At 42.1% G+C, this 20,068-nt stretch overlaps 2 protein-coding genes across 2 annotated transcripts in view; one reads left to right on the top strand and one right to left on the bottom strand.

Moving 5' to 3' along the window:
* XPOT (exportin for tRNA) overlaps window positions 1-20,068 on the bottom strand; it is a 169,136-nt gene that overhangs the window by 52,369 nt on the left and 96,699 nt on the right. The gene's annotated exons all lie outside the window — the stretch shown is intronic.
* The window catches only part of C1H12orf56 (chromosome 1 C12orf56 homolog), a 112,693-nt gene continuing 96,636 nt past the window's right edge, over window positions 4,012-20,068 (top strand). The window contains exon 1 of the mRNA XM_055575881.1: window positions 4,012-4,263. Within this exon, the coding sequence (XP_055431856.1) occupies window positions 4,012-4,263 (252 nt within the window). The remainder of the gene's footprint in view (window positions 4,264-20,068) is intronic.

Here is a 20,068-nt window from a genome sequence, read left to right as displayed (position 1 = left end):
GCTTTCTTTTCTGGTCCTGATCCAGTCATTCTGTTTCTTAGTCCTGGGAAGTGGCTATGAAGCAGGGAGCCCGTGAGACATGAGACAGCAGTCTGGACTGAGGCCTGTTCCCCACTTGGGCCTCCCATTCCAACTCTGCAGTAGCCATTTCCCTCTCAAACACTCTCCTGAGGTATGACTCTTTGGCAAACATGAAGGGCCTTTCCTTCTCTTCGTTTGAGGCAACAAATTTCAGAATGGGTTAGATGGGAATAATCCTTACTTCAGAGGAAATAGCCATGATCCTGGGGCTCCCTTTTCATCCAGGTATGAATATGAAGAGTCAGATGTATGATCAGATCCTAAGAAAACTTCAAATGCTAGGTCATTTAAGATTTTGTCAGCAGGTGGCACTTCTCTCCTTACTCACCAAATACAGTCTTTCCAAAAGAGAAATATTGTTTCTATTCCTTTGCTGCTATTGAGTTTCTCAGACTTCTTTAGCTACATCTAAACATTTTTCCTCAGTTCCCTCAGTTTGTAGCAATTTAGTCTACACTGTTTATGTTTTAATTTATTTATACTGTTTCCACAAAGGATTTGAAATTGCTTACAACATACAGTATGCAACAGTAAAATGAGAGGAGAATGAAAATGTAAAATTCAATAAAGAATGCATAATTCAATACTGGGTTGCAGGTAACTGGAACAAATTAAACAAAATATACATATACTGCTTGCATTGTCTCTGGGTCTCTGGGTGAATCGGAAGGGAGAGAGAATGACTTTTCAAGGATTTGAATTTAAAATGAAAGTTCTCACCTAGGGTTACTGGAGATAAGTTTCTGTTGCTGTGTTCTCATCTCATTAAGCTAATTTACAATAAGTTATTCCTGGTTTTCCAACAACACAAGAGAAGACTCTACACATGGACATCACCAGATGGTCAACACCGAAATCAGATTGATTATATTCTTTGCAGCCAAAGATGGAGAAGCTCTATACAGTCAGCAAAAGCAAGACGGGGAGCTGACTGTAGCTCAGATCATGAACTCCTTATTGCCAAATTCAGACTTAAATTGAAGAAAGTAGGGAAAACCACTAGACCATTTATGACCTAAATTAGATCCCTTATGATTATACAGTAGAAGTGAGAAATAGATTTAAGGGACTAGATCTGATAGAGTACCTGATGAACTATGGACAGAGGTTCGTGACATTGTACAGAAGACAGGGATCAAGACCATCCCCATGGAAAAGAAATGCAAAAAAGCAAAATGGATGTCTGGGGAAGCCTTACAAATAGCTGTGAAAAGAAGAGAAGCGAAAAGCAAAGGAGAAAAGGAACAATATAAGCATCTGAATGCAGAGTTCCAAAGAATAGCAAGGAGAGATAAGAAAGACTTCCTCAGTGATCAATGCAAAGTAATAGAGGAAAACAAATGAATGGGAAAGACTAGAGACCTCTTCAAGAAAATTAGAGATACCAAGGGAACATTTCTTGCAAAGATGGGCTCGATAAAGGACAGAAATGGTATGGACCTAACAAAAGCAGAAGATATTAAGAAGAGGTGGCAAGAATACACAGAAGAACTGTACAAAAAAGATCTTCATGACCAAGATAATCACGATGGTGTGATCACTCACCTAGAGCCAGACATCCTGGAATGTGAAGTCAAGTGGGCCTTAGAAAGCATCACTACAAACAAAGCTAGTGGAGGTGATGGAATTCCAGTGGAGCTATTTCAAATCCTGAAAGACAATGCTGGGAAAGTGCTGCACTCAATATGCCAGCAAATTTGGAATACTCAGCAGTGGCCACAGGACTGGAAAAGGTCAGTTTTCATTCCAATCCCAAAGAAAGGCAATGCCCAAAATGCTCAAACTACTGCACAATTGCACTCATCTCACACGCTAGTAAAGTAATGCTCAAAGTTCTCCAAGCCAGGCTTCAGCAATACGTGAACGGTGAACTTCCAGATGTTCAAGCTGGTTTTAGAAAAGGCAGAGGAACCAGAGATCAAATTGCCAACATCTGCTGAATCATGGAACAAGCAAGAGAGTTCCAGAAAAACATCTGCTTATGCTTTATTGACTATGCCAAAGCCTTTGACTGTGTGGATCATAATAAACTGTGGAAAATTCTGAAAGAGATGGGAATACCAGACCACCTGACCTGCCTCTTGAGAAATCTGTATGCAGGTCAGGAAGCAACAGTTAGAACTGGACATGGAACAACAGACTGGTTCCAGATAGGAAAAGGAGTCCGTCAAGGCTGTATATTATCACCCTGCTTATTTAACTTATATGCAGAGTACATCATGAGAAACGGGCTGGAAGAAGCATGAGCTGGAATCAAGATTGCCGGGAGAAATATCAATAACTTCAGATATGCAGATGACACCACCTTTATGGCAGAAAGTGAAGAGGAACTAAAAGGCCTCTTGATGAAAGTGAAAGAGGAGAGTGAAAAAGTTGGCTTAAAGCTCAACATTCACAAAACTAAGATTATGGCATCTGGTCCCATCACTTCATGGCAAATAGATGGGGAAACAGTGGAAACAGTGTCAGACTTTATTTTTGGGGGCTCCAAAATCACTGCAGATGATGAGTGCAGCCATGAAATTAAAAGATGCTTACTCCTTGGAAGGAAAGTTATGACCAACCTAGATAGCATATTCAAAAGCAGAGACATTACTTTACCAACAAAGGTCCGTCTAGTCAAGACTATGGTGTTTCCAGTAGTCATGTATGGATGTGAGAGTTGGACTGTGAAGAAAGCTGAGTGCTGAAGAATTGATGTTTTTTTACTGTGGTGTTGGAGAAGCCTCTTGAGAGTCCCTTGGACTTCAAGGAGATCCAACCAGTCCATCCTAAAGGAGATCAGTCCTGGGTATTCTTTGGAAGGACTGATGCTACAGCTGAAACTCCAATACTTTGGCCACCTCATGTGAAGAGTTGACTCACTGGAAAAGACTCTGATGCTGGGAGGGATTGGGGCAGGAGGAGAAGGGGACGATAGAGGATGAGATGGCTGAATGGCATCACCGACTAGATGGACGTGTTTGAGTGAACTCTGGGAGTTGGTGATGGACAGGGAGGCTTGGTGTGCTGCGATTCATGGGGTTGCAAACAGTTGGACACGACTGAGCGACTGGACTGGACTGATTCCTGGTCTGTAAAAAGTAAATAGTACTTGTTACTACTCTGAAGCCTCAAGGCTGCATGTTTAGCATTTCTCGGCCTCTAAGTCTCAATATTTTAGATACGCAGGCTTCACCTGTTCATTCATCCTACACAGATTGAGCTCCGACTGCTTACCGGGCGTTGTCGTGGGCACTGGGAACAGACGCATATCCATTAGGTAGACTTGGGTGTGCGAAAAACAATTTATAACAGGCTCTTTTTTCAGAGAGCTTTTATGTAGCTGCAGAAAGAGCTAAGTCTCTACTCGTGAAAAATTAGAGAGCTATGCCAAGCAATCTTATAATCAAGTGCTAAATCTGGGTGGTTGATCTTAATAGAGCTCTAGGATTGTTTTATTTAAAAATAAATCGGTAAATTTCATCTTGTTCAAGTTTGTAATAGAAAACCAGACCAAACCCGTGGCCTTGATGCTTGCTCCGCAACAGCTAGGCTAGGGGAAGGTAAGGGGCCGGGGTGAGCAGAGGGCCCCAGGATGCTTGGCAGCGAGCCCAGAAGGACCAGAGTCTCGCCCCGCCCATTGTTGTCGGGGACTGAGACCAGGATTGGGGGGCGGGGCCAGACGCGGGGTGGGTGTGTGGGGTGTGTGTGTGTGTGTGTGTGTGTGTGTGTGTGTTGGTGTGTTGGGGGCGGGGAGGCGGGTGCTGGTCCAGGGGGCCAGACGCGGGAGCTCCGAAGCCTGGGGCCCGGCCACCAGCGCCCCGGGAGGCGGCCGCGCGGTTTGGCGGCTTTGTGGCGCCCGCGGGTTCCACCGCGGGCGGCGCGGAGGCGGGGTCGGACAGAGGCCCCCGCCGACCCCGGCACTCGGCGGGGCCGCGGGCGCCCTGCATGGCCAGCCCCGCGCGCTGCGGCTTCCCAGTGCGCAAGAATAGCCGCCTGGACGCCTTCCTGCGGAGGCATCTGCCGCCCGAGGTCTACGACGCCGTCCGCGCCTATGAGCAGTGCATCGTGGTATCTGACTCGGAGAAACACACCTTAAAGTACGTGGTGCTCACTGACCGGCTCATCTACCTGACCGAGAACCCGCCCAAGTCCATCCGACGAGTCGTGGCGCTGCGGGACATCGTAGCCATTGACCTGGTGAGGCGCGCAGACGGGCTCGCGAGAACCCCTTTCTTGGGCCCCCCAATCCCTGTTACACGCGGGAAGGAGGAGGAGGAGGAGCTTCCCCACCCCGCCCGGGACTCTTGTTCTCTTTAACATATACTTTTCTACTAGTAGCCACATAGGAAAACTGGATTGCTGTATGCATTCCGAATAAAGATGCTTTTACCATTCTTATTTTGTGTACCGGTCTTCCCTGTCCCCTCAAATAGGACGACAGATTTGAGAACATAGCCTCCTACCAGAAGTACGCTTTAAGGTCGTTTCTTCGTTAATTAAGCACCCACAGTAGGCCAAGCACTGTGCTAGACTCTGAGGATGAGAAACTAAAACAGGGCGCCTTCCTAGAAGATTCTGTGGGAAGGACAGAAAACCAAAACCAATGCAAATAAATGCCATGTGAGAAGTGCGAATATGCCGTGTTTATTTTTAATCTTTAGGGCTTAGACTATGTTAGGTACTCAATATGAGTAAGTGAATGAATGAGTAAGTGCATGCATTGATAAGATTTGTATGGGACGCATGGCAATCTCTGGCAGGTATTTCATCCAATCCAGGCTCAGGCCATGCTGGGAAAACTTCCTGGAAGGAGTGTCATTAGAGCAGGAGCCTTGAAGGAGATACAGTCTGTCTCAGTTTTTAGTTGCTGCTACTGTATCCCTTTCATCCAGCAATAGATTTACCTTATAAACCAGCAACAGCTTGGAAGCAGTCTCCTCTCCAATTACTGTTTTTCCCCCCTTGGCTCCCTTTGTCTGAGTCGCTCACCAGGTGTGTTCTTCCTTTTTCCACTGGGGACAGGTGTCTAGCCTCCTGTTTCTTTCCCTTGCTTGACTCTCTGTGTCTCCCAGGGGAGAAGCTAGCAAGCCTTGATGGGGTCAAGAAAATCATAGCTTCTTTGGAACATGTCTGTAAGAAAATAATGAAATCAAATGAAAAAAGTGAAAGCTTTTTCTACTTAAAATACCTCCGTGGGCTGATAGCGCTATGCTGATTTCTTTGCTTCATTTTGATCTCAGGTGGCCTCAGCCTGCAGGGGATTGAAGCAGGATTCCTGGCCAGAGATTGAAGTCAGCCACCGAAGTGACAGCACTGAATCCTCGACTAGAACATCAGGGACCAGTGGTCAGTGACAAGGCCCTTGCCTGTCAGCTGTGTAGAAATGAATTTCCACATAGGGACAGAAAGTAGTGAAACAAGTAAAGCATTTATTAGGAGAAAAAGGGTACTGTGGATAGACACACAGGTGGCCTCAGAGAGTTGCGCCCTTGTGGTAGTTTGAATCATTTTAATGGGGCATTTCTTCCAGGTTTCCTCTGGCCAATCATCTTGCTTTGCCTGGTTGAGTCCATATTTGGTATGCATCAAGGTCTTTCCATGTGTGTGCATGCATCCCTTAGCCAAGATGGATTCTAGCAAAGAGGTCGATCCATAGGTTGATATCACTTTATATGTGATATGGGGTGGTGCCCCCTCCCTTTAGACCTCTAAGAAGCCTTTCTGCACATATATAGTCAAGAAGGTCTCCTTATCCTCAAGAGTGATAAATATGTGGTCTCTTTAATCTGGGCAGGGCTTAACTTCTCTTTCATTCTGCTATTTTGGAGTATCTGTCCATAGGGGATGAACTCCAGCTGTTCAGCCTGGGGCTTATCTATCTCCTGCCTTAATCTGAGCAAAAGTTGGAAGTAAAACTACCTTTTCCTCACTGCTACTATTTGCATTCTCTTGAACTAAAATTTTAAAAGATTTAAATTTCTGACCAAATGTTTTAGAAAACATTAAATGGTCAACTTTTTTTCTAGTGTCTGCAGTGTAAACATGTATTCTTTGGGAGTAATGATTTTAGGATATTGTTACTCTCTCCCTAAAGAGACAGTATACATATGTCAATAGGTGTCATATAGCTTTCTTTTTAAGCTGTTAGAATCTGCAAAGTACAGTAAAGCTCCCTAGGTCTCCCCAGCCAAGAATACTACAGAAAGGCATACCTGATCATGCTTGATGTACCAAGTTTGCCTTTCTGGCATATAGGAGAGTGTGTAATGTCTATAAAGGTACTGAACAAGTCTCAAGATTTCAGCATTGTTGATAGAATTTTTTGTGTGTGTGTGTGGCTATGTTGGGTCTTTGTTGTGGCATGTGGGACTGTTCAAGTTTCGAGGTGCGGGCTCCAGAGCATGAGGGCTCTGCTGTTGAGGCATGCAGGCTGTTACCCCACAACATGTGGGATCTTAGTTTGCTGACCAGGGATTGAACCCACATCCCCTGCAGTGAAAGGCAGGTTCTTAACCACTGGACCACCAGGGAAGTCCCTGTCGGTACAATGAATGTCCATCTTACACAATATAGTTTAACTTTGGTTAAAGCTGTGAAAGGCAGAATAATGGCTCCCCAAAGACATCTCCAGAACCTGTTTCTATTTTATATTACTTCCTCTATTATATTATACAACAAAGGGGAATTACAGTTGCCGAGCTTCCCAGGTGATGCAGTGGTAAAGAATCTGCCTGCCAGTACAGGAGATGGAGACGTGGGTTCGATCCCTGAGTCGGGAAGATCCCCTGGAAAAGGAACTGGCAACTTTATATTCTTGCCTGGAAACTTCTATGAACAGAGGACCCTGACAGGTTACAGTTCATGGGGTCACAATGAGTTGGACACAATTGAGCAACTGCACACATATGATAACCAGCTGACCTTAAAATTGGGAGATTATCTTGGATTATATGCATAAGGTAAATGTAATCACTACATCCTTAAAATTGGAAAAGGGAAGCAGAAGAAGAGTCAGCAGCAGAGTGATGCATTATAAGAAAGACTGGTTTTGAAGTTGGAAGGGGGCCACAAACCAAGGAATGTGGACAGCCTCTAAAAGCTGATAAAGGCACAGAAACATGTTTTTCCCTAGAGCCTCCAGAAAGAATGCAGTCTTGCTGATACCCATTTTAGATCAGTGAGACCCATTTCAGACTTCTGACCCCAGAACCATTCTGAAAATAAGTTTGTGTTATTTAATACCACCAAGTTTATGAAAATGTGTTAAATAACAATAGGAAATCAATAGAGAAGTGTTTTCTCTTATAATGTTTTAAAATGGGTAATTGTTTAAAAAATATTATTTCAGTGAGTAATAAGTACAGTCATGCCAGGCACAAATGCCTTGACAATCTCTTTTGCTGAGTTTTTATTATAGTTATTATTATAGTTCAGTGGCTTGTACTAAATTTGCTGACCTACTGAGTGCAGCATTTTAAGAGCATCATTTTAAGGATTTTTTTAATAGCTCAGCTGGAATTCCATCACCTCCACTAGCTTTGTTTGTAGTAATGCTTCCTAAAGCTCACTTGACTTCACACTCTAGGATGTCTGGCCCTAAGTGAATGATCACTGAGTTTTCCAAATATGACCACTGACCATCTCAATGACCATGGTGGTTATCTGTGTCATTAAGACCTTTCTTGTATAGTTCTTCCGTGTATTCTTGACACTTCTTAATCTCTTCTGCTTCTGTAAGGTCCTTACAGTTTCTGTCCTTTATTGTGCTAATCCTTGCATGAAATGTTCCCTTGATATCTCCAGTTTTCTTGAAGAGATCTCTCAGTTCAGTTCAGTCGCTCAGTCACTGACTCCTTGGGACCCCATGGACTGCAGCACATCAGGTCTTGCTGTCCATCGCCAACTCCTGGAGCTTGCTCAAACTCATGTCCATTGAGTCGGTGATGCCATCCAACCGTCTCATCCTTTGTTGTCCCCTTCTAATCCCGCCTTCAATCTTTCCCAGCATCAGGGTCTTTTCAGATGAGTCACTTCTTCACATCAGGTGGCCAAACTATTGGAGTTTCAGCTTCAGCATCAGTCCTTCCAATGAATATTCAGGACTGATCTCCTTTAGGATGGACTGGTTGGATCTCCTTGCAGTCCAAGGGACTCTCAAGAGTCTTCTCCAACACCACAGTTCAAAAGCATCAATTCTTCAGTGCTCAGCTTTCTTTACAGTCCAACTCTCACATCCATTCATGACTACTAGAAAGAAATCTCTAGTCTTTTCCATTCTATTGTTTCCTCTATTTCTTTGCATTGTTCTGCACTCAGTATGACAACATATTTGGAAAACTTGGCAATGGCCACAGGACTGGAAAAGGTCAGTTTTCATTCCAATCCCAAAGAAAGGCAATGATAAAGAATGTTCAAACCACTGTACAATTGCCCTCATTTCACATGCTAGCAAGGTTATCCTCAAAGTCCTTCAAGCTAGGCTTCAACAGCATGTGAATAGAGAACTTCCAGATGTACAGGCTGGGTTTAGAAAAACCAGAGGAACCAGAGATCAAATTGCCAATATTTGTTGGATCATGAAGAAAGCAAAGAAATTTCAGAAAAACATCTACTTCTGCTTCATTGACTACACTAAAGCCTTTGACTGTGTGGATCACAACAAACTGTGGAAAATTCTTAGAGATGGGAGTACCAGACCACTTTATCTGTCTCCTGAGAAACCTGTATGTGGGTCAAGAAGCAACAGTTAGAACCAGATGCAGAATAACTGACTGGTTCAAAATTGGGAAAGGAGTAGGACAAGGCTGTATATTGTCACCCTGTTTATTTAACTTAAATGCAAAGAGAGAGAGAGAGTGTGTGTGTGTATGTGTTCAGTCATATCTGACTATTTTTTGACCCTACAGACCGTAGCCCCCAAAGTCCTCTGTCCATGGAATTTTCCCAGCAATAATACTGGAGTGGGTCACCGTTTCCTTCTCCAGGGGATTTTCCCAACCCAGTGATCAAACCTGCGTCTACCTGTGTCTCCTGCATTTCAGGTGGATTCTTTACCACCACTGAGCTACCAGGGGAGTACATCATATGAAATACTGGGCTGGATGAATCACAAGCTGGAATCAAGATTGCTGGGAGAAATATTAACAACCTCAGATATGCAGATGATACCACTATAATAGCAGAAAGTGAAGAGGAACTAAAAAGCCTCTTGATGAAAGTGAAAGTGGAGAGTGAAAAAGTTGGCTTAAAGCTCAACATTCAGAAAACGAAGATCATGGCATCCAGTCCCATCACTTCATGGGAAATAGATGGGGAAACAGTGTCAGACTTTATTTTTGGGGGCTCCAAAATCACTGCAGATGGTGAGTGCAGCCATGAAGTTAAAAGATGCTTACTCCTTGGAAGGAAAGTTATGACCAAACTAGATAGCATATTCAAAAGCAGAGACATTACTTTGCCAACAAAGGTCCGTCTCATCAAGGCTATGGTTTTTCCTGTGGTCATGTATGGATGTGAGAGTTGGACTGTGAAGAAAACTGAGTGCTGAAGAATTGATGCTTTTGAACTGTGGTGTTGGAGAAGCCTCTTGAGAGTCCCTTGGACTGCAAGGAGATCCAACCGGTCCATTCTAAAGGAGATCAGTCCTGGGTTTCTTTGGAAGGACTGATGCTAAAGCTGAAACTCCAGTACTTTGGCCACCTCAGGCGAAGAGTTGACTCATTGGAAAAGACTCTGATGCTGGGAGGCATTGGGGGCAGGAGGAGAAGGGGACGACAGAGGATGAGATGGCTGGATGGCATCACTGACTCGATGGACGTGAGTCTGGGTGCACTCCGGGAGTTGGTGATGGACAGGGAGGCCTGGTGTGCTTCGATTCATGGGGTTGCAAAGAGTCGGACACGACTGAGTGACTGAACTGAACTGAACTGAACTGAAGAGGAACTAAAGAGCCTTTAATGAGCATGAAAGAAGAGAGGGAAAAAGTTGGCTTGAAACTCAACATTCAAAAAATGAAGATCATGGTATCTGGTCCTATCACTTCATGCCACATAGAAGGGGAAAAAGTGGAAGCAGTGACAGATTTTATTTTCTTGGGCTGCAAAATCACTGTGGATGGTGACTGCAGCCATGAAATTAAAAGATACTTGCTCCTTGGAAGGAAAGCTAATGACAAATCTAGACAGTGTATTAAAAGCAGAGACATCACTTTGCTGACAAAAGTCTGTATAAGTCAAAGCTATGGTGTTTCCAGTAGTCATGTACAGATGTAAGAGTTGGACCATAAAAAAGGTTGCTGCTGCTGCTAAGTCGCTTCAGTTGTGTCCGACTCTGTGCGACCCCATAGACAGCAGCCCACCAGGCTCCCCTGTCCCTGGGATTCTCCAGGAAAGAACGCTGGAGTGGGTTGCCATTTCCTTCTCCAGTGCATGAAACTGAAAAGTGAAAGTGAAGTCGCTCAGTCATGTCTGACTCTTCACGACCCCATGGACTGCAGCCTACCAGGCTCCTCCGCCCGTGGGATTTTCCAGGCAAGAGTACGGGAGTGGGGTGCCATTGCCTTCTCCAAAAGAAGGTTGAGCACTGAAGAATTGATGCTTTCAAACTGTGGTGCTAGAGAAGACTCCTGAGAGTCCCTTGGATAGCAAGGAGATCAAACCAATCAATCTTAAAGGAAATCAACCCTGAATGTTCGTTGGAATGACTGATGCTGAAACTGGAGCTCCAATACTTTGGCTACCTGATGGGAAGAGGTGACTCACTAGAAAAGACCCTGATTCTGGGAAAGACTGAGGGCAGGGGGAGAAGCGGGCAACAGAGGATGAGTTAGTTGGATGGCATCACCAACTCAATGGACATGAATTTGAGCAAATTCTGGGAGATAGTGGAGGACAGAGGACCTGGTATGCTGCAGCCCATTGGTCACCAAGAGTTGGACATGACTTAGCAACTAAAGGACAATGATGACGGCTTGTACTAAGCTTCATAGGGTATGTGAAAAATTAGTGTCCCCACATTGCTTTATGTAGTATCAGTATCCACAGGTGTATTTGGCTTGTCATCCCTCTGTGAACACTATGTCTGTCCTTAATACCACATGGAGAATTTTCCTGATTTCTGTGTTACGTCAACTGTATTGTCCCCTCATATATATAGTTGTCTGTTACAGTGGATTACATTGTTAGAGTGCCAGGCAGCTTTGTTTTTTAGAACTGGTTCCTCCTTTCTTGAAAGATCAACTTTTAATCTCCTTTTCTACTAGGGTGGTGTCTTTCTTTAAGGCTACCTCTTTAGAATCCTTTTCTGTTCTCAAAGGTCTTCTCATTTTACTGTGCAAATTTGTCTCTTGTTATTTAACTTTCAGTTGGCTCAGGTTCCCAGTAGCCTTTGTTTTCACTGTCAATAAAGCCCCTAAGCAAGCCAATCCTTTACGCCTCTGGGCCCCCACCCTTCTTGTTCCCCAGCTGGCCAGATCTCTCCATTTAGTTCATGTCTCCTGTTCTAGTTACATTTCACAAAAAAAATGTGCAAATATACAGATAAAATTCTATTCTCTCCCCTAAGGGAGGGAAAAAAAATGAAAAGAACAGCAACAAAACACAGAAGTGAGATTTCCATTCTAGCAAAGACAAGTTTTATGTGCACTTAGAGGTCTCAGTAGGGGATTTTTTTCCAAAACAAATTAATGTCAGATTTATTTAAATAATTTTATGTAAGTTTTTATCATTTATTTTTAAAAACTAATTCTTTTAAAAGCTGAACTATAATTGACCTATAACACTGTGTTAGTTCCGGGTGCACAACACAGTGGTTCAATATTTCTACACGTTACTAATGATCACCACTCTGGGTGTTTGATGTGGTTCATCTCCTCAAACAATGGGTTTCCAAGGTTGCTTAGGCAGAGCTTTTGTGAAAGGCTGATATTTTCTTTAAAATTACTTTTGAAAGCTCTAGAGTTCTGCTTTTATTGTGTGTATCACCAGACTGTTCTTTAAGCACTTCTAAGATTAGATACATTTTTCAAGCATGAGAACCAACTATCCTGAACAGTGATTTCCAATGGTTCCGGGAACACTGCCTGATTGATACATGTGACATGGCCAATAACTATTTGTTAAATATTCAACATAATCTGTCTCTTCATTTCTCAATTTATTATTTGCAGTATACACTGGAGTATTTAGTAGTACATTTTTATTCATCTTTTGCTTTCTACCTGTGTGGATTTGGTCAAGTTATTCAGCCTCTACTTTATCTCTCCATTTCTTCATCTGTAAAATGGAGATGATAGCATCATCTTTATAGAGCTGTTGGAAGGATTAACCTCATTAATAAATGAAACACTTAAAATAATACTTGGGGAATTTCCCTGGCGGTCCAGTGGCTAAGACGCCATGCTCCCAACACAGGTGGCCCGAGTTCGAACCCTGGTCAGGGAATGACATCCCACATGCCACAATTAAGACCTGGTGTAGCCAAATACATAAGTCACTAAAAAAATGTGTTTAAAAAATAAATAAAATAGTTCTTGGCACATGGTAGGAGCTATATACATGTTTCATTATTATTAATAACCTTTATCCACATACATTAAGTCAACTTAGGTTCATGGATCTGTAAGACTCATATCTCTTTGGGAGATTAGTAAATTTGGGGGAAAAAAAAGAACTGGTTTTTGAGCATTGCTTATGTATTAGGTGTTTTAAAATCTCACTTGTTCTTTTTGAAAACTTGCCCACTGGGTTTGCAGAGTTTAATTTGTTGAACAGAATTCCTGAGCTCCACCCCCAAATCTGTTTCTCTCTTAACTTTTCCCATTTTAGGAAGTAACATCATCTTCCATTAGCTTTAGTTCTTTCTTTCATTCCCCATATCCTACATATTAGTCTATCCTCTTGATTTGTGTAGAAGAGGAAAAGGTTTTCCTCAACCCTTCTAGGGATCCTGATTAGGTCTGAAAATTAAACTGAAAAAAAAAAAAAAATAGATGAACAGGAGAAAACTGTACAAACTTGTTTAACATAAATTTTATATGATAAGGGAGACTGTAGAAGGAAATGAAATTCCAAAGAAGAAACAGTTACACCTGTGTGGGGGGGCTTCCCTGGTGGTCCAGTGGTTAGAACTTTGCCTTCCAATACAGGGGATGCAGGTTCAATCTCTGGTTGGAGAACTAAGATCCCACATGCCTCATGGCCACAAAACCAAAACATAAAATAAATAATATTGTAACAAATTCAATAAAGACTTTAAAAAATGGTCCCACATCAATTAAAGAAAAATCTTAAAAAACAAAGCAAAAACCTCTGGGTGTTTAACACTAGGTTTGATGAAGAATGGAGAGTCATAGAAAAATGTGATAGTTCAAAAAAGTTGAAAAAGCTAAGGGTCATAAACTGGGGACATTTTAGCGAGGCCTGCTTATTTGGATTCATCTTAGCATCCCTGTCTTAGAGATAAGGTTGTTCCTTTCTTCTGGGTATAGAGAGACTCTCTCTCATGAGGGCCTTATGACCCAATTCAGGGAGGAGGGCTGGGGATCAGAAAGACTTTTCTGCATCTGCATTTTCTTGAATGCCTTCCGCTCAGAACATTCAGTATGCTAAGGTGCCAACCATATTTTGGAGTAGTGTGTTCTGGACCCTGTCACTTGTCTGCTAAAATGTATTTAACTATGAACTACCTGGAACACTTTCCCTCACACCTTCAGAGGGTTGATTCCTTGGGATGTCTTCTGGGTCCACCCAGTCTAAAGTGTTGCAAAGCACTTACCACTATTTGCACTATGAGATTAACGTGTTCGATGATTTATTTTTACCTGTGTCCCACAGTGGGCTCAGTGGTAAAGAATCTGCCTGTCAAGCAGTAGACGCAGGTTTGATCCCTGGGTTGGAAAGATATCCTGGAGAAGGAAATGGCAACCTGTGTTCTTGCCTGGGAAATCTCACAGACAGAGGAGCCTGGAGGGCTACAGTCCATGAGATCACAAAAGAGATGGACATGACTTGGTGACTAAACAACAACAATAACAAATGCCACACAGTAAATGTAAGCTCCATGAGAGCAGGACCCTGTCGGTCTTGTTCATCCCTGTATCACTGTACGTTATATTCTCTGACACATAGCAGATAGTCAATAACTATTTGTAAATTGGAAGAATGAATAAGTGAATAAATGGATGCTCGGGTACATCATACAGTTCACTTCTTAGAAAGGGAGATCATATTTCCTTATTTCCAGATACCGAGAGACTTGGGAGGTTGGCAGCTCATCGTACTGACCAGAGTTACACAGTCAGTTAGTGGCAGAGTCGGACTAAATTCTCATAGGTCTCCTGCTCCTCAAGTTCAGCTTTCTTCATGTTTTTTGTGTGTTTGCATGAGATGATCCCTGTGTTGTTTATCATGCATGTTGAGAGGTAGTAAAGAGTTATAGAAGGTAAGACCATGTTATGGATACTTCTTTTCATCTTGAACTTTTTTCCCCCCTGTATTTTGACTCACTTGTTACATTTCAAAGCTCTCACTGTGGGAGGTGGAAAAAAATGGTAAACTCTTATCAGTCATTTTGGCTGCTTCTTAAGAGTTTGTTTGCATAAAATATTTTGGATATTGTGTTGAAGTCTTGAGAAACTCTAAGAGGACCAGCAGTTTGTCAGCCTGATTCACTGCTCTGACCCTAGTGACTGGTCAGAATCGTTCAGCTAAAGCTGCATTAAGAAATCACCTCAAAGCCTGAGTACTTTCACACAGCACAGAGTCTAGTCTTAGCTACCTGTCCATGGTGGATTAGCAAGGACTGTTCATTTTACTCACAAGGTATGTGATACTCAGTTACCCATTTTAGCATCAGAAGTTCCCTTTTACCACATGCTTGCTTGATCACCAGGGCAGGGGGGATTACTTCTGCAAATTATGCCCTGGGTTTTCATCTTATACCCAGGGGCATGTCCCTACTTTTCACATTTCATTAACCAGAGTCAGGAACATGGCCATGCTTAACATAAAAGGGGGTAGGAAAATATGACCCTACATGTGTGTGTTCCACATGTCTGGAAGAGAGGATAGGAATATTTGTGAACAGCTCTAATGCCTGCCTCAAATTGCTGACATTTTATTGAGTGCTTACTATGTGCTACCCATCTGCTGTTCTGAGTGCTTGATGTGAAACTTCTTTATCCTTAAAACAACCCCCAGATGATACTGTTACCTCAGTTTTACAGATAAGGAACCTGAAATAGAAGGATTGAAAGCAGTCTGCCCACGGTTATCCACCAAGTGACAGAACCAGAACTTGAACCCGAGTCATCTGGCTCCAGAGTCAGGGCTCTTAATCTCTAGGCTAAAGCTGCCTTAGTACCTAGCGGATCATTTTTTAAAAAGTTTTCATTGACTCGATCTCCAGAAGACTCTAAACTCTTTTGAAAATAGAAACTCTAATCTTATGTTTTATGTTTCAACTTTGTGCTTTGTATCAGGAACTCAAAATATCTATGAGGAGTTGAACTGAATAAATCAGAAACTTGATAATCAACTGCTAAAAGCTTAGGGTTCCTTTTTTTCTCTGAAATTAAAAACTGGTAAAAGAAATCTGAGTGAAGACTATGAAATCAAGACTAAGGGGTAAGGTAAATATAGGATTATTCACAAAATAATGGAAAATAAGAAGGGTTTTCCCCTCTCCCTGAATTTTCAAAGTAGTGCTTTAATATAAGAGAAATTGGTACCAGTTGCAAATATAAATATGGTCAAAAATGATGCAGACTTATTCATAAATGATATATTATTATTAGTGTAGTGAAAGTGTTAATCACTCAGTTGTGTCTGACTCTTTTGTGACCCCATGGACTGTAGCCCACCAGGATCCTCTGTCCATGGGATTTCCCAGGCAAGAATACTGGAGTGGGTTGCCATTCCCTTATCTAGGGGGATCTTCCCGACCCAGGGATTGAAGCCAGGTCTCCTGCATTGCAGGCCAATTCTTTACTGTCTGAGCCACCAGGGAAGCCCATTTTATTCTTAGTCAAAAAAATTAGGGATATTTTCAAATAATGCCTATTCATTTAATAACAAGAAAGAGCATTCACCTCTCTCCCCAAATGCCTTTTGCTGCCATCATCAGAGACAAATGCCAGACTGAGTGGACCATGAATCTGGCTCAGCATTGCGCTACTGAAGTTCTTATGAACAATCAAATATCAAGAGTTATAACAGACACCTATTGGGTATGTACTGTGTGCCAGCCACTTTAAGTGGATTATCTCATTTAAATGTATAGATTCTTTCAGGAAGGTGATGTTCTCTTTCTTGCATAGATGAGAAAACTGAGGCAGAGAAAGGGTAAATACTTGTACAAGTTGCATAATCTGAAAACATGTGAGCTGGAATGTAAATTTAACCTTTGGACATCATAGCCAGCATTCTTTAACCACTATGCATATAGTAACAACTGGCCTCCTGCAAACTTATGGTATTACTATTTCTTGAGAAGCTTTTAGGTTTTGCAATAGGACAACAGAGTTACCTCAGTATGCACACTGCATGGTTTCTGAGTATCGGGTGTCAGGAAGGAGGGGAGTGGATAAACAAAACACCTTTTCCAGTCTCCCACACCACCGATCTGTATTCAGGATTGTTGTCCTTCACAACTGAGGCTGGGGTCATTGCTGCTGATGAGGTTCAAGGACAGGTTTGGCTGCAAAGACCCAGATGGAATATAGTATCTTTTTAACAGGGCCAGGATTTGCAAGGGTTTTTTTTGTTTGTTTTGTTTTGTTTTCTTTTAGTATTCCTGAGGTGTGGCTCTCGGTCCTGAGGCAAAGATTTTTCAAGCCAACATTAAAATAATCTAGGGACTCTCCAATATTATGCTAGGGCAGGGCCCCGTTCTCCTAATGGGTAATTCCTTTTGAAATCTATGAGTGGATCATTCATGCCAGCAATATTCACACTTTCCAAAAATAGCTCACCTACTCAGATTTCCTCAGGAACTGGCATGCTAAAGCCCAAGGAGAGTACAATGGGAAAAAACCATCTGGTGGAGGCTGCACAATCACCACAGTGGAAGGCTTTGCCAAATGCTAAATGTTAGAACTGGACATGGCACAGCAGACTGGATCCAAATCAGGAAAGGAGTACGTCAAGGCTGTATATTGTCACCCTGCTTATTTAACTTATACATCATGAGTACATCATGAGAAATGCTGGGTTGGATGAAGCACAAGCTGGAATCAAGACTTCTGGGAGAAATGTCAATAACCTCAGATATGCAGATGACACCACCCTTATGGCAAAAAGTAAAGAAGAACTAAAGAGCCTCTTGAGGAAAGTGAAAGAGGAGAGTGAAAAGTTGGCTTAAAACTCAACATTCAGAAAACTAAGATCATGGCATCTGGTCCCATCACTTCATGGCAAATAGATGGGGAAACAGTGGAAACAGTGTCAGACTTTATTTTTGGGGGGTCCAAAATCACTCCAGATGGTGACTGCAGCCATGAAATTAAAAGACGCTTGCCCCTTGGAAGAAAAGCTATGACCAACCTAGACAGCATATTCAAAAGCAGAGACATTACTTTGCCAACAAAGGTCCGTCTAGTCAAGGCTATGGTTTTTCTAGTAGTCATGTATGGATGTGAGAGTTGGACTCTAAAGAAAGCTGAATGCCGAAGAATTGATGCTTTTGAACTGTGGTGTTGGAGAAGACTCTTGAGAGTCCCTTGGACTGCAAGGAGATCCAACCAGTCCATCCTAAAGGAAATCAGTCCTGAATATTCATTGGAAGGACTGATGTTAAAGCTGAAACCCCAATACTTTGGCCACTTGATGCAAAGAACTGACTCACTAGAAAAGACTCTGAAGCTGGGAAAGATGGAACGCAGGAAGAGAAGGGGATGACAGAGGATGAGATGGTTGGATGGCATCACCAACTTTATGGACATGAGTGTGAGTAAACTCTGGGAGCTGGTGATGGACAGGGAAGCCTGTAGTACTGCAGTCCATGGGGTCTCAGAGTCAGACGTGACTAAGCGACTGAACTGAAATGTAAAAATAGCTTCCACTTGGGAGTAAGCTTAAGTACAGTGTGACACAGGTGATAGCTAACGTGGTTTAATTTGAGGGAGGTTCATTGATGGCCTCTCCATATATTGATTGGCCATTTCATCAGGATATTAAATATTTTGGGCTTGTCAGTGGTCCTCCTTCAGATTTGTTCTGAAATAATCTTGGAACAGGTGATTCATTACATTGCAATTTGAGTAAATTTTTTTTTACCTGCTTTCCTCCCTTTTTGGGAGATTGTAGAGTTAGAATGTACTGTGCAGAGGAAGTTAGGTCCTGAGATGACAATGGAAGCAGAAAAATGTCTCACAGTTTACTTGTATCAAGGCCTTACTTCAACTACCTACTGTCCCATTAAGTAAAAGTGAAAAAAAGTATAAGTGTTAGTCACTCAATCGTGTGTGACTCTTTGCAACCACATGGACTGTAGCCCACCAGGCTCCTCTGTCCATGGAATCTTCCAGGCAAGAATGGGAAGACATTCCCTTCTCCAGGGGATCCTCCCCACCCGGGGATCAAACCCACGTCTCCTGCGTTGCAGGTGGACTTTTTACCTTCTGAGCCACCTGGGAAGCTTATTAAGTAAAATGGTCTCCAAACAGATGTTTGCCTTCAGTTTTTGCCTTTTCTTCTGGTTTATGTCTTTCTTATTTCTACATTGAATAGTTCTACTGAATGTATGTTAGATTTTATAGAGAGCATTTTACCAGTATTTTGAATTACTAGTATTCATTTATACTACAGATGTATAAATGCATTAAAAATGGAACCTGCTTTTGAATAACTCATAATTTAGAGAGGAAGGTAAGCCAGATGGAAAAGAAGAAAAATGATACACAGATGATTATAATGGAATATGAAAGTAGATTAAATAGAATATTGTGGGATAAGAGAAAGTGACATATTCTTTTAGGTGGATGAATGGGTAATGGTTCACCAAGGAAGTAGCAACCTTTGAGTTTCATCTTGAAGGAAGATTAGAAGTTTCTAGGCAAAAAAAAAAAAAGGGACAGAGTATTCATAAAAGGAGGGAATAACATGTGCTTCATCAGCTTTCTACAATATGTGTGTGTGCTACGTTGATTCGGTTGTGTCCGACTCTTTGTGACCCTATGGACTGTAGACCTCCAGGCTCCTCTATCCATGGGATTCTCCAGGCAACAATACTGGAGTGGGTTGCCATGTCTTCCTCCAGGCGATCTTCCCGACCCGGAGGTTGAACCTGCGTCTCTTGTCTCCTGCACTGGCAAGTGAGTTCTTTACTACTAGCGCCACCTGGGAAGGCCTTTCTTCAGTATGTTTTACCCAAATCAGTGGAACCTAGTAGAGCCTATTTTAGCAAAGGTCACATAGCTTTTCTGTTTCTACCTGTCTTTTCAGTTTGTTCAAACTAGGATCCAATCAAGGATCACACATTGCATTTGGTTGTCATCTCTCTCATATTTACTTTTTCATATGGAAAAATCTCAAGCATAAAGAAACTAGAATAAAGGACTGCATTTAATATTTCTTATAGGTTGGCTAGTACCAATACCTCTTACAAGATTCTTTGGGATATAGATACAGAATTCTTTATAAGGAATGTTCTTAACAAAATACATAGGTAAATTACATATTTACATATATTCTCCTCCCACAAAACAGGACTCAGCAGATACCCTTTGCCTGCATCTTTGTAGGGAAGCTCTTGTGGTTCTTTCTGATCATGCAAATACATTTCCTGAAGTACAGTCATTAACAAAGTTTTAATATTGTAATGTTACAATTTCATGTTTTAAAATACATATATTCAAGCTGAAAGAGACCTTAATTGATTCCACATTTCTCATTTTAACCTGAGAAAATCACAGCCAAAAGAGAATAAGTAACTTGATCAAAGCCACATAATAACTAAATAATGGAGACCACATTAGAAATCAGATTTCTTAACTGCTAGTTCATAG

This window comes from Bubalus kerabau, chromosome 1 (assembly GCF_029407905.1).
Source record: "Bubalus kerabau isolate K-KA32 ecotype Philippines breed swamp buffalo chromosome 1, PCC_UOA_SB_1v2, whole genome shotgun sequence".
Taxonomy (NCBI): domain Eukaryota; kingdom Metazoa; phylum Chordata; class Mammalia; order Artiodactyla; family Bovidae; genus Bubalus; species Bubalus kerabau.
Note: the sequence above shows the minus strand (reverse complement) of the source record. Positions and strands in the feature narration are given on the sequence as shown.